Consider the following 15307-nt stretch of genomic DNA (forward strand, 5'->3'; position numbering starts at 1 on the left):
TATTATTATTATTACTACAAATGCTAATGGCCATCTGTTGGGGGTGCTTTGGTTGTGCTTTTCCTGCATGGCAGAAGGGATTTGGATTGGATGGCCCTGGGATTGCTCTTATTATTATTATTATTATTATTATTATTATTATTACTAATATTATTAAATTGTTATTATTACATATGCTAATGGCCATCTGTTGGGGGTGCTTTGATTGTGCTTTTCCTGCATGGCAGAAGGGGGCTGAACTGGATGGCCATCTATTGGGTCTTCCACTGAAATACTGTTCGGTTTAGGTAGGTTAATATTGTTCTCTCTTTCCTTTTTTGGGGCACTAAAATGAGGAATGTTCAGTTTGCATATTGATTGATTTATGTTGTTTTCCAATTAGTTCACACAAACATTCTCCATCCATCATCCACCACTGGACTGGCCTTGTGTGTCAAACTGTAAAATGCAATACACCCAAAAGTTTGCCCATGCTAGCTAAATATCTATATATATAAAAATGGAAAGGGTGTTCAACGGGACAGCAAAACGCGAAAACCCCCCAACGAAAACTCACCAAATTTGCCGTGCACATACCTCAACCCACAAGGTATGCACAACGTGAATCAAAATTCCAAACAACATTTCAACAAACTCACAATTACAAAAACCAACTGAGCATGCTCAGTGCCCAGGGGAGGAAGTACACACGCAATGCACTCTGGGAACTGTAGTTCTAGAACGCGGCCTACTTGCTGGGGACCAGGATGCTGCACGAATGGAGAAAAGGAAGGAAGGAAAGGAAGGAAGGAAAGGAGGGAGGGAAGTTGAGAAGGTATATGAAAGAAGAAAGGTAGGAAAGAAAGAATACAGAGAGAGAAGGAGGATGGGAAAGAAGGGAGAAAGGAAGGAAGGAGGAAAGGAAAGAAAGATAGATAGAAAAAAAGAAGGGGAAGGGAAGGTGTCAGAAGGAAGGAAGGAAGGAAGGGGAATTTGGGAAGGGGAAGAGAAGAAAAAAGGTGAAGGAAGAAGAGAAAGGGAGGGAAGAAAAGAAAGAAAGGAAGTGTGGAAGTGAAGAGCGAAGGAAGGAAGGAAAGAGATAGATAGAGAGGGAAGAAAGGAGAGAAAGAGGAAGGAAAAAAGGGAGGAGGAAGGAAAGAGGAAGAGAAGGAAGGAGGAGAGAAGGAAAGAAAAAAGGGAAGGGAGGAAAGACGGAGGAAAGGAAGAAGAGAAAGAAGGAGAGAAAGAGGGAGGGAACGAAAGAAAAAAGGGAAGGGAGGAAAGACGGAGGAAAGGAAGAAGAGAAAGAAGGAGAGAAAGAGGGAGGGAAGGAAAGAAAAAAGGGAAGGGAGGAAAGACGGAGGAAAGGAAGAAGAGAAAGAAGGAGAGAAAGAGGGAGGGAACGAAAGAAAAAAGGGAAGGGAGGAAAGACGGAGGAAAGGAAGAAGAGAAAGAAGGAGAGAAAGAGGGAGGGAAGGAAAGAAATAAAGAGAAGGAAGGATGGGAGCAAAAAGCTAAGGAAGGAAGTAAACAGGTAGAGAAGGAAGAAAGGAAAGAAGAAAAGGAAATGAAGGAAGGAGTGAAAGAAGGAGAGAAAGAGGGAGAGAAGGTTGGCCACAGCAACGCGTGCCGGGTAAAGCTAGTACATTATATATACATAATAAGCAACGTACACTAGCCAATCCACTGCCAGAATCAGAGAGATGTCATTGGTCGGAAGTCCGACAGCTTCCAAGATGATGGCCAGGGTGAGGACCCCTCCGGCCGGGATCCCGGCCGCTCCAACGCTGGACGCCGTTGCCGTGACCCTGCGAGGAAAGAAAACGGACCAGTGAGATATAGGGAAACCCTTTGTTGGGAGGTGTTAGCTGGCCCTGACAGTTTCGTGTCTGGAATTCCCCTGTTTTCTTTCTGAGTGTGGTTCTTTATTTACTTGCCTCAATAGACAAAGAGTTCTTCCTCCCACAGATATATAAACTCCACTTGCTTAGTTTCCCACCTTGATTAGCATTGAATGGCCTTGCAGCTTCAAAGCCCGGCTGCTTCCTGGTGGACAATTGCGACATTCACATCTGCCTCCAGCAGACAAAGAGTTCTTTCTCCCACCCTGGACATTTCTATGGATATATAAACTCCACTAGCCTAGTTTCCAACAGAACTCACAACCTCTGAGGATGCCTGCCATAGATGTGGGCAAAATGTCAGGAGAGAATGCTGCTGGAACAAGGCCATGCAGTTTCTTGGTGGACAATTGCAAAATTCACATCTGCCTCCAGCAGACAGAGTTCTTGCTCCCACCCTGGACATCATTCCATCCGTTGGAGGCAAGGGTGAATGTTGCCATTGGCCACCTTGATTAGCACTGAATAGCCTTGCAGCTTCAAAGCCTGGCTGCTTCCTGGTGGACAATTGCAACATTCACATCTGCCTCCAGCAGACAAAGAGTTCTTTCTCCCACCCTGGACATCATTCCATCTGTTGGAAGCAAGTATGGATGTTGCAACTGGCCACCTTGACTAGCAGTGAACCAAATGTGAAAGTTGTACGTGGCCATTTTGATTACCACTGAATAGCCTTGCAGCTTCAAAGCCTGGCTGCTTCCTGGTGGACAATTGTAACATTCACATCTGCCTCCAGCGGACAAAGAGTTCTTTCTCCCACCTTGGACATTTCTATGGATATATAAACCCCACTAGCCTAGTTTCCAACAGACCTCACAACCTCTGAGGATGCCTGCCATAGGTGTGGGCGAAACGTCAGGAGAGAATGCTTCTGGAACATGGCCACATAGCCTGGAAATCTCACAGAAACACAGTCATTCCAGCCATGAAAGCTTTTGACAACACAGTCATGAATTGTATTTATTACCCACCTCTCCTCACAGCTTGAAGCAGGGTGCAACACAATCAAAACACATCGACATAAAATGCACACATTAAAATACATATATTAAAACACTATATTACCATCAAATACTGGAAGGTTGAGAATCTTTGTAGTTTTGGACTTGGTGAAAAATGTAATTGGTTTCTGCTCATGCAGGAAATTGTATTTTATGTATGTAAACTGTATTTTTTTGTACAGAAAGTATACTTTCTCTATGTAAACTGTATTTCTTTGTACAGAAATTGTACTTTCTCTATGTAAAGTGTCTTTTTTGTACAGAAATTATATTATGTGCAGAAATTGTATATTTATACAGAATTTGCACTTTCTGTACAGAAATTGTATGTGTATATATATACACATACAGAAATTGCACTTTCTGTACAGAAATTATATTTTTGTACAGAAATTTTACTTTCTATATGTAAACTATTTTTGTACAGAAATATTTTTCTGTGCAGAAATTGTCTTTTTATACAGAAAATGCACTTTCTGTACAGAAATTGTATTTTTTTGTACCGAAATTGTACCTTCTGTACATATTTTTTCCCAATTCTGTGAATAGTTCTTGTTTGTGGGGACTTCCTCAATGTCATAGTTGCTGAAGTCCAAAACATCTTGAAGGACCAGGAGCAGAAAATGTTCTGGATTTGTTGAAAAGGGGTTATTAGCAAAATATTTCTGTGATTAATTATCTTGGAATTCTCGGAGGTCACTCGGTTCTTCCTGAAGGGGCTGAATCATCCGGGTGATCTTTTAGGGGCTGATTGTGGAAACCCAACCGGAGCCAGCTAGTTTCAACCGGGTCAATCCACCTATATTTCCCCGTCGGCCAAGGGTCAAAAGCGCTCCCACCTGGCCACATTCCAGTCCCATTTGTGTGTCACGGTCCTAAAACCCTTCTGGACTCAGGGCTCGTGTCTACAAATGTTTGTCTTCAAGGATCATGCCCAGCCTTAAGACTTTCTTGGTAACTTGATCTGTTAGTACTCTTCAATTAGAATACAATTGTTTGCAAGCTTTGTTATTCTGCAGGACATCCTGCCACACATTTTGCTATAGTTTTTCACAGAGTCAACCAATTCAACCTAGTTTGTGACAGCCACGAAAACAAACTTTCTGGAGTAGAATGGCTACTTTCAAAGTAAGGATCACCCACTTTAAACAGGAAGTAACACTTTCAAACCAGGAACAGAATTTTTTTCATAGTGTTATTATTATCTATATAAATAAAAATGTAATGTTAATCTGGGGGATTAACATAACTCAAAAACCACTGCAGAAATTGACACCAAATTTGGACACAAGACACCTATTAGGCCAACGAGTGACCATCACTCATAAAAACACAGCGGAAGAGACTTAAAAAGCAAAAAAAACAAAACAAAAAACAAACAAACAACGTATGCGCAGAACCACATATATACACAAACAAGTATATATACACATATACACAAATATATACACACAAAACACATATACAAAGACCAGGCCACAGCAACACGTGGCAGGGGGCGGCTAGTAATCTATATAAATAAAAATGTAATGTTAGTTTGTGGGATTGACATAACTCATAAACCACTGGGCCAATTGTCACCAAGTTTAGACACAATACACCTATCAGGCCAATGAGTGACCATCGCTCATAAAAACACAAAAAACACAGCAGAAAATACGAAAAAAATACAATACAACATATGCGCAGAACCACATATAAACACAAACACACATATATACAAATACACACAAATATATAAACACACACATATACACAGCAACACGTGGCAGGGGGCAGCTAGTAATCTATATAAATGAAAATGTAATGTTAGTTTGTGGGATTGACATAACTCATAAACCACTGGAGAAATTGACACCAAATTTGGACACAATACTCCTGTCAGGCAAACAAGTGACCATCACTCATAAAAACACTGGAAAACACAGCAGGAGGGACTTAAAAAGCCAAAAAAGTAAAAAGACACTATAATTGCTCCCCCTGGCAAACAAAACACACAATAGTATATCCACACTCTATTCCGTACTACAGCTCCCAGCATCTCCTAGACCAGGCCCTTTAGGGGAGGTGGGTGATCCAAAAGCAGTGCTTCCAAGCTGCACGCTTTCTTCTCTTTGGGTTTCTTTGAGAGCATCCCAATGCCTGCATATTTCCCATTTCCTATTCCTGGTTTGCAACTCTCAGCAATCCTCCAGATATATAGATTAGAGATAGATAAGTAGGTCGATAGATCAATCAGGAGGACTGCTGGGAGTTGCATTCCAAGAATGGGTAGAGAAGGAAGAAAGGGGAGAAAGAGGAAGGGAAAGAAAAGGGGGGAAGGAAGAAAAGAATATGAGAAGGAAAGAAAAAAGGGAAGGAAGGAAGGAAAGAGGGAGGGAGGGAAGGAAGGACAGACAGAAAAGAAAGAAAAAAGTGAAGGAAGAAAGGAAGGAAGGAAAAAGGGAGGGAGGGAAGGAAGGAGAGAAAGGAAGGAAAAAGGGAAGGAAAGAAAGCGAGGGAGGGAAGGAAGGAGAGAAAGATAGAAAGGGGAGGAAGGAAAGAGGGAGGAAAGGAAGGACAGAAAGAAAGAAAGAAAGAAAAAGGAAGGAAGGAAGGAAGGAAGGAGAGAAAGACAGAAAGAAGGGGAGGAAGGAAAGAGGGAGGGAAGGAGGGAAGATAGAAAGAAAAAAGGGAAAAGAAGGAAGGAAGGAGAGAAAGAAAGAAAGAAATAGGGAAGGAAGTAAGGAAGGAAAGAGGGAGGGAGGGAGGGAAGGAAGGAGAGAAATAAAAAAGTGAAGGAAGGAAAGAGGGAGGGAAGGAAGGAGAGAAAGAAAGAAGGGAAGGGAGGAAGGGAAGTAGGAGGGAAGGAAGGAAGGGAAGTAGGAGGGAAGGAAGGAGGGGAAGAAAGCAAAAGGGAAGGAAGGAAGGAAAGAGGAAGGGAAGGAAGGAGAGAAAGAAAGAAAGGAAGGAAGGAAAAGGGAAGGAAGGAAGGAAAGAGGGAGGGAAGGAAGGAGAGATAGATAGATAGATAGATAGATAGATAGATAGATAGATAGATAGGAAGGAGGGAGGGAGGGAAGGAAAGAGAGAGGGAGGGAGGGAAGGAAGGAGAGATATAGATAGATAGATAGATAGATAGATAGATAGGAAGGAAGGAAGGAGGGAAGGAAAGAGGGAGGGAAGGAGAGAAAGGAAGAAAGGAAGGAAGGAAAGGAAGGAAGGAAGGAAGAAAAGAGGGAAAGAAAGGAAGGAAAGAAAGAAGGAAGGAAGGAAGGAGAGAAAGAAAGGAAGGAAGGAAGGAAAGAGAGAGGGAGGGAAGGAGGGAAAGAAAGAAAAGGAAGGAAGGAAGGAAGGAAGGAAGGAAAGAAAAAGGGAGAAAAGGAGAGAAAGGAAGGATGGAAGGAAAGAGGGAGAAGGAGAAAAAGAAGGGAGAGAAAGAGGGAGGGAAGGTTGGCCACAGCAATGCGTGATGGATACAGCTAGTAGTGATACAAAATTTAACATTAATAATATCATCATCAACGACGACAACGACAACGTTTACTGGTCTACTTGAGATCTATTTTTCATTCTCATTTGAGTCGGTTCACATGTTCCTCCTTCCCTAGAACCTACTGCTTGTGCTCAAAACAGAAAAAGCCAATTTGTGAGTCTCAAAGCCATATTCATGGGCAAGGCCCAGCTCACCGAGCCCCATTCAAGTCAAGCAAACTCTCATTGTGGACGCTCGCCAGAGTTCCAACCCGGTCAACCAGTTCTGCAGCTCAAACCAAACTCTGGTTCTCAGATCATTTGCGACCTCGTCCTCTTTTCGCTGCCTCTTCGGGCGACCTGAGGCGACCTCCCGGGTTTAAATCCTCCCTTTGTTTCTGCACTGGCCTCATGATCCCTTTTCCCCTTTGAGAGATATGCCCGGCTGAAGCCACAACACGCACATGTCCTCCTCATGGCTGGTTGACTTGTTTCCACAGTCTCACTCAATCAACAAGAGAGAGATAGCCAGGGCTGAGATTATTGGTCCACTGGGCCATGCAAGCGACAGTGGATAGGAAGGTAAAAGAGATTTGCCAATATAGACACTTTGGGCCTTTTTGAGAGAAGAATGCAGGGTTGTTACTGTTGCAGTTGTTGTTATTATTGAAGTTTAGCACAGCTGGTAAATCATCAGCAATTATAAGACCTATCAACCAAAAGGTTGCAAGTTTGAAGCCCTGGGTTGGCGTGAGCTGCCACCTGTCAGCCTAGCTCATTATTTACCTAAGCAATTCGGAAACAGCTTTAGCTATGATTAGAGAAAATAGATATCGCTAAAAGCGGGGAAGGTGTTTTACGATGCCATAAAGAAAAAAATATCAGAAAATGCTGGGCAGCCAAAAGGAAGGAGGAAGTCCTGACGGCTCTTCGTCATAGACGATACAGCAAAGGCACCCCCTGGACTCGAGCCCAACTGTCCATGGCACCAAAAAACAGCTGGACACTGTTTCAAAACAAAGGACCTCCTTCTGTTGTCTGTCTGTGTATTGTCTATACAAAGCGGTATTGAATGTTTGCCGTGTATGTGTACTGTAACCCTTTGGGGTGAGAAGGGCGGAATATAAATAAAGTATTATTATTATTATTATTATTATTATTATTATTATTTTGTGTGGTTTCTGAGCTGTATGGCTGTGTTCTATTAATAATAATAATAATTATTATTATTATTATTATTATTATTATTATTATTATTACTAGCTGTACCCCCCACACGTTGCTGTGGCCAACCTTCCCTCCCTCTTTCTCTCCTTCTTTCTTTCCCTCCTTCCCTTTCTTTCTCTCCTTCCTTCCTTCTCTTCCTCTTCCCTTCCTTCCCTCCTTTTCTTTCCCTTCCTCTTTTCCCCCTTTCTTCCTTCTCTACCTATTCTTTATTCTTGGACTGCAACTCCCAGCAGTCCTCCTGATCGATCTATCTATCTCTATCTAATCTATCTATCTGGAGGATTGCTGGGAGTTGTAGTCCAGGAATTGGAAATTAGAAATATGCAGGGATTGAGATGCTCTCAAAGATATCCATCTTGTCTCTTGTGCTATTCTAGTAATATAATATAATGTAATATAATATATTGTTTATATTATAACTCCAGACAAGATAAGATAAGATAAGATAATATAATATATTGTTTATATTATAACTCCAGACAAGAAACAATCAGGAACAGCTAATTACCACTCAACAAAAGGATTCCCCCAGGCAGTAACAAGCCACACCTAAAAACTGTCAGGCCATCAAATGCTAATCCAGGTTGCCTACTGAAACATTAACACCTAGCTGCAACAGACTAGAGTTCTTTCTCCCACCCTGGACTTTCCACAGACATATAAACCCCATTTTCCAAGTTTCTAACAGACCTCACAACCTCTGGGGATGCCTGCCATAAATGCAGGCAAAACGTCAGGAGAGAATGCTTCCAGAACATGGCCAGACAGCCCGAAATACCTACAACAACCCATTCAAGCCCAGAAACCACACAATACCCCAATAATAATAATAATAATAATAATAATAATAATAATAATTGTAGATTTCCTGAGTCTCAACAACAATCTTCCTTTCCTAAGGGATGCTATGTCATGGGAGAGGAATTAATTTTATGCCACAGAGACATCTACGCGATGTGAGACCACGGGTTAGAATCATATGGCTTTCCACATGTTGTCCAACCTCATATTAGTTATATTAGCCATGCTGCTAGGAATTGCTTAACGGAATAGAATGAGGAGTTTTATTTCTAAGTGAGAGCACATGGGATTAGACTAGAGATTAAGCAAATTATCAGGGAAAAAGATGCTCTTCCAGTGGTTCATGTAGTTTGCAAAGACCGAGATATTCAAATACTGAGCAGAAAAATATTCCAACTGAAAGATAAAAGCCTCAAATATTTGTATGATATCAATGGTCAACTAATCCCCACAAGTATAGAAAAGATGGGAAATAAAAAATGAATAAAAGTACTTTGTTGTTTATTTGTTCGGCCACTTCCAATTCTTCATGACCTGATGGACCAGCCCAGGCCAGAGTTCTGTGTTGGCCGTGGCCACCCCCGTGTGATGTATCGGCGAATAATGTGTGCAGATCCAAGGAGGCTGGCCTTTTGCAGCTGACAGGTGGTAATTTTGTCAGTGCCAATTGTTTTTAAGTGCAGGCCAAGGTCTTTAGGCACTGCACCCAGTGTGCCGATCGCCACCGGGACCACATTGACGGACTTGTGCCAGTCTTTGCAGTTCGACCTTAATATCCTCGTATTGTGTAAGCTTTTCCAGTTGCTTCTTGTCAATTCTGTTGTCACCTGGGATTGCAACATTGACGATCCATCTTTGGTCTTTTAACACGACCGTTATTGTGTTCCTATTATTATTAGTAGTAGTAGTATTAGTATTAGTAGTAGTATCTTCATCACTATGATACTTCACCTTGTTGATGGGAAGCTTCCCATCGGAGTGGAAATCATCTATCGGACAGATGGCAAGCTGCTTAACCTCAGCAGACTGAAAGCCAAAACCAAGGTTACAACAACGTCTGTTATAGAACTCCAGTATGCTGATGACAACATCGTCTGTGCGCATTCAGACGAAGATCTACAAGGCCACAACAACATCTGTTATAGAACCCCAGTATGCTGATGGCAACATCATCTGTGCACATTCAGAAGAAGACCTACAAGCCACTCTAAACACAATCGCAGAAGCATACGAGAAGCTCAGCCTGTCATTGAACATCGGGAAAACCAAAGTGCTCTTCCATCAGTCACCAGCCAACCCCTCTCCAATGCCAGAGATACAGCTTAATGGTGTAACACTAGAAAATGTGGACCATTTCCTCTCCCTTGGCAGCTATCTCTCCACAAAAGTCAACATTGACACTGAAATACAACACCGCCTGAGCTCTGCAAGTTCAGCATTTTTCCAAATGAAGCAGAGTGTTAGAGGACATCTATAGGGATACCAAGGTACTTGTCTATAAAGCTATTCCCCTCCCAACCCTGCTATACGCCTGCAAAACATGGACTGTCTACAGACGTCACATGCAACTCCTGGAACCATTCCATCAGCGCTGCCTCCGAAAAATCCTGCAAATCTCTTGGGAAGACAAGCGGACAAACATCAGCATTCTGGAAGAAGCAAAGACCACCAGCATTGAAGCAATGGTCCTCCGCCATCAGCTCCGCTGGACCGGCCACGTTGTCCGGATGCCCGACCACCGTCTCCCAAAGCAGTTGCTCTACTCCGAACTCAAGAACGGAAAACAGAACTGGGAAGCCCTGGCCCTTGAGAGCTCCAGCTGGAGGTCAGCTGTGACCAGCAGTGCTGCAGAATTTGAAGAGGCACGACTGGAGGGTGAAAGAGAGAAACGTGCCAGGAGGAAGGCGCGTCAAGCCAACCCCGACCGAGACTGCCTTCCACCTGGAAACTGATGCACTCACTGTGGGAGAAGATGCAGGTCAAGAATAGGGCTCCACAGTCACATACGGACCCACAAGAATACAGATCATGGAAGACTATCCTACTCGTCCAACGAAGGATCGCCTAAGTAAGTAAGTCTGGTATGCAGCTTCCTTCACTCTATGGTTCCTGAGAAGTTATAAAAGGGGCTACAGACTGTCGGCACAGGTAAGAAATCAGTTAATATGTGCGTGCCAACAGTAAAATAAGATGCATGAAGCTGATTGGTTCGTGTACGCCCAAGGAGCTGGCTGAGCCTGGGACTTTTGGATACTGTTACATTTTTCAGACTTTTCAGCTATGCAGGTATTTGCAGAAAAGCAGAGTGAAGCAGACAAAGAGAAAGTTTGGAGTGTGTTCTTGCTTCATGAGCTGCAGGAGGAAGATTGTGTGGCTGTGAGGAAGCGCCCTTTACGAGATACTCATTGAAAAACTAGTGCAAAATGTGCTGTAGGATAACCCTCCTGCAAAAACAAAAACATAGTGTAACAACAACAACAGTCACAGTTCTCTCTACTAGGTTCCCTGCAATTGGGTTCAAGACTTGCGGCATCAAGAAACAATTCAGAAACAATCAGCGTTTGGCTCTGATCCCTAACGTAAATACTCACAAGATGGTGATGACTTGGATGAAGTTGAGGGGGAAGTTGTTGAGCTGTGCGATGAAGACGGCGGCCACGCACTGGAAGAGGGCCGCCCCGTCCATGTTGACCGTGGCCCCGATGGGCAGGATGAAGCGGCTGATGTGCTTCGAGACGCCGTTCTTCTCCTCCACGCACTTCATCATTAGTGGCAACGTGGCCGAACTGAAAGACAGAGGAGGAAAATGAGGCTTAACTTCGAGAACCAACCAACACATTATTGGAAGATACTGCATTTACTCGAATCTAATGCTCACCTTTTTTGGCTAAATTACCTCGCCAAAATTAGGGTGCGCATTAGATTTGCATCATACAGTAATCTTAGTGCTTAAGAGCCAAAAACAAAAGGGGAAGCTGCTTCTGGAACTGCACCTGGCGGACGTCATAGCAAATTTCATTATCATGGCTCAATGCTATACAATCCTGGGATTTGTAGTTTGGAGAGGCGACAACTCTTTGGCAAAGACAACTCAAGGCCTCGTAAAACTACAGCGCCTATGATACCATTGCATTGATATGATACCATTGCATTGAACCAAGGTAGTTAAAGTGGATTCATTCTGCAGCATAGGTGCAAAATCAAATCATAATATCACAATTGTAAGAGTTCCATAGGCAGGTCACAGGCGTAAATGTAAAGACACAGTTCCCAAGATCCAAAGACAAAAACATGAAGCATAATCCTTTAAGCACTGGTCAAACAAGAGTCCATGGTAAAATAGTTGAAAAAAAGGCCTAAAATCCCAGAATCAGGAAGCCAGAAGCATGCTGCTTAAAGCCAAGTTAATCCATAGAAGTTTGCATGGAAAGAGCAATGTTGAACTGACAACGCCTGTTTGTCAGCCAGAAGGCTAAATACCCTTTGCAGTCATGAACGCATTGCGATGACCTTTGGCCGACTTGGCTTCTCGTTTACTAGCTAAGCGAGAACTTCTCCAGACCCTTAATTGCAGGCGATCCTGCCTGCTCATTAATTCATTATCTTCAAGGCTCTCTAACCCCTTATCTTGGTATACCAGCTGCTGGGCTGGATCACCGTGGGGAGGCAAAGGAGGCGAAGACATCTCCACCTGGCCGTGTGGGAATTAACACCCATTATTAGTCTCACTGACACTCTTTTCTCCTGAGAATTGACTTGCTGTTTCCCCTACTGCAGCTTCACCGTCAATCCTGTCTGAGACACGAAGAGAAATCTGTAACCCATCATCCTCCTCCTCATCAGGGAACTCTGGCTCACAAGACCCACAATGCTCAGCTTCAGACTCAGAGTCAAACTGCTGAGCCACAACATAAGCATAGTTTTTCAGTCCTTTTTTTAGGCTGAAAAAGTCTCCCCCCGGCTTATACTCAAGTCAAGGTTATTTATTATTTTACTTGGTTGTTTTTGTTATCATTATTGTTGTTGTTTTACTTTATTATTGCTGTTATTACATTTATTATTTTACTCTATTTATTATTGTTACATTTATTATTTTACTCTATTATTATTATTACCATTATTATTATTTTAGTCTATTTATTATTATTGGAAGGATACGTAAGCATATTTACATTGAAGAAAGTTAGAATAATGGTTGAATCAGAGTTGGACAGTCTTATCTTGAATTACAGTTTTATGTAAATATTCAAAAGCACTTAACCAACGCCTCAATTAATGTAATTTTATTGGTCTCTATTTTTATTTAGAAATTGACTCGTAAACGCTGCATTTCCCACCTTCGGCTTATATTCGAGTCAATCAATTTCCCCAGTTTTTTGCGGTAAAATTAGGTGCCTCAGCTTATATTCGGGTCGGCTTATACTCGAGTATATACGGTACCTTTCTTGGTTTCAGGGTTTTAAAAAATGAGGTTCCATCTGAACATTAGGAAGAACTTCCTGACCATGAGAGCTGTTCAGCAGTGGAACTCTCTGCCCCGGAGTGTGGTGGAGGCTCCTTCTTTGGAGGCTTTGAAGCAGAGCCTGGGTGGCCATCTGTCAAGGGGGCTTTGAATATGGTTTTCCTGCTCCTTGGCAGAAAGGGGTTGGACTGACATTAGGAAGCACTTCATGACTAATGAGAGCTGTTCAGCAGTGGAACTCTCTGCCACAGAGTGTGGTGGAGGCTCCTTCTTTGAAGGCTTTGAAACAGAGGCTGGGTGGCCAACTGTCAAGGGGGATTTGAATATGTTTTTTCCTGCTCCTTGGCAGAAAGGGGTTGGACTGACATTAGGAAGCACTTCCTGACTGTGAGAGCTGGTTCAGCAGTGGAACTCTCTGCCCCGGAGTGTGGTGGAGGCTCCTTCTTTGGAGGCTTTGAAGCAGAGGCTGGGTGGCCATCTGTCAAGGGGGCTTTGAATATGGTTTTCCTGCTCCTTGGCAGAAAGGGGTTGGACTGACATTAGGAAGCACTTCATGACTGTGAGAGCTGTTCAGCAGTGGAACTCTCTGCCGCAGAGTGTGGTGGAGGCTCCTTCTTTGAAGGCTTTGAAACAGAGACTGGATGGCCATCTGTTAAGGGAGCTTTGAATATGGTTTTCCTGCTCCTTGGCAGAAAGGGGTTGGACTGGATGGCCCTCGAGGTCTCTTCCAACTCTAGGATTCTGATTCTATGAGGTGCACATTAGATTCGATGGCGCAGTAGACTCAAGGAACTGTATCTTGGGACTTCCTGCAACCAAACCACTGCAGTCACTTCATAGATACCTGGAGGAGGTGCCGAAGGCGGTGGCCAAGGCGGTGAAGATACCCCATAGGAACCGGTAGGGGTTCCTGCGAGTGAAGACGAAGTAGATGGCGGGGAGGAGGAGAAGCCCGTGGATGGCGTGGCCCACCAGGCAGCAGCAGATGTACTTGCCCAGGCTGGCAAACAGCAGGCCCACGTCCTCCATCTCCACAATCTTGCCAGCCACCAGGAACATGATACCCACCGGGGCGTACCTGCAAGGAGAAGGGAAGGAAGAATGAGTGAATGAGATACAGAGAGAGCCAACGAGAGGTGACAGAAAGTCCTCTTTGTCCAGGCTAAGCAGTTACAACAGGCATGGGCAAACTTTGGCCCTCCAGGTGTTTTGGAAGTCAACTTCCACAATTCCTAACAGCCTATGGGAGGGCCAAAGTTTGTCCATGCCTGAGTTACTCAAAAACCACTGGACGAATTGACACCAAATTTGGACACAAGACACCCATAAGGCCAACAAGTGACCATCACTCATAAAAACATGGAAAAACACAGCAGAAGGGACTTAAAAAGCCAAAAAACAAAAAATGCATTGCAATGTATGGGACTGGGTCCCCATGCTGTGATCTGGTCATCAACCGTAATAATAAACTTTACTTACTTACATCACTCATAAAACACAGCAGAAGGGACTTAAAAAGCCAAAAAACCCAAAACAAATTACAATGCATGCGCAAAACCAGATTTATATATACACACACACATATATACACACAAACACACACACATATATACACATATATGCATATACACACACAAAACACATACACAGAAAGAAAGAAGGAAGGAAGGAAGGAAGGAGGAAAGATGGGTAGAGAGGAAGGAAGGAGAGAAGGAGGGAGAGAAGAAGGGAAAGAAGGAGGGAAGGAGAGAAAGAAGGAAAGAAAGAAGGGTAGAGAAGGAGGGAGGGAAAGAGAGAAGGAAAGAAAGATGGGTAGAGAAGGAAGGAAGGAGAGAAAGAAGGAGGGAAGGAGATAAAGAAGGAAAGAAAGGTAAAGAAGAAAGGAAGTAGAGAAGGAAGGAGAGAAAGAGGGAAAGAAGAAAGGAAAGAAGGAGGGAAGGAGAGAAAGGAAAGAAAGAAGGGTAGAGAAGGAAGGAAGGAAGGGCAGAGAAGGAAGGAAGGAGAGAAGGAGGGAGGGAATGAAATAAAAAAGTGAAAGAGGGAAGGAAGGAGAGAAGGAAAGAAGGAAAGGTAAAGACGGAAGGAGAGAAGGAAGCGACAGAAAGAGGAAAAGAAGAAAGGAAAGAAGGAAGGAAGGAGCGAAAGAAGGAAAGAAGGGCAGAGAAGGAAGGTAGGAGAGAAGGAGGGAGGGAATGAAATAAAAAAGTGAAAGAGCGAAGGAAGGAGAGAAGGAAAGAAGGAAAGGTAAAGACGGAAGGAAGGAAGGAAGGAAGGAGAGAAAGAGGGAAAGAAGAAAGGAAGGAGAGAAAGAAGGAAAGAAAGAAGGGTAGAGAAGGAAGGAAGGAGAGAGGGAATGAAATAAAAAAGTGAAAGAGGGAAGGAAGGAGAGAAGTAAAGGTAAAGACGGAAGGAGAGAAGGAAGGGAGAGAAAGAGAAAAAGAAGAAAGGAAAGAAGGAAGGAAGGAGCGAAAGAAGGAAAGAAG

At 43.3% G+C, this 15307-nt stretch overlaps 1 protein-coding gene across 1 annotated transcript in view; it reads right to left on the bottom strand.

Moving 5' to 3' along the window:
• The window catches only part of LOC137094970 (neutral amino acid transporter B(0)-like), a 53374-nt gene that overhangs the window by 4392 nt on the left and 33675 nt on the right, over window positions 1–15307 (bottom strand). Inside the window, exons 5-7 of the mRNA XM_067461039.1 lie at window positions 13669–13902; window positions 10954–11148; window positions 1653–1787 (exon numbers count right to left, since the gene is read on the bottom strand). Coding sequence (XP_067317140.1) covers window positions 1653–1787; window positions 10954–11148; window positions 13669–13902 — 564 coding nt within the window. The remainder of the gene's footprint in view (window positions 1–1652; window positions 1788–10953; window positions 11149–13668; window positions 13903–15307) is intronic.

Source organism: Anolis sagrei, chromosome X, assembly GCF_037176765.1.
Source record: "Anolis sagrei isolate rAnoSag1 chromosome X, rAnoSag1.mat, whole genome shotgun sequence".
Lineage (NCBI taxonomy): Eukaryota > Metazoa > Chordata > Lepidosauria > Squamata > Dactyloidae > Anolis > Anolis sagrei.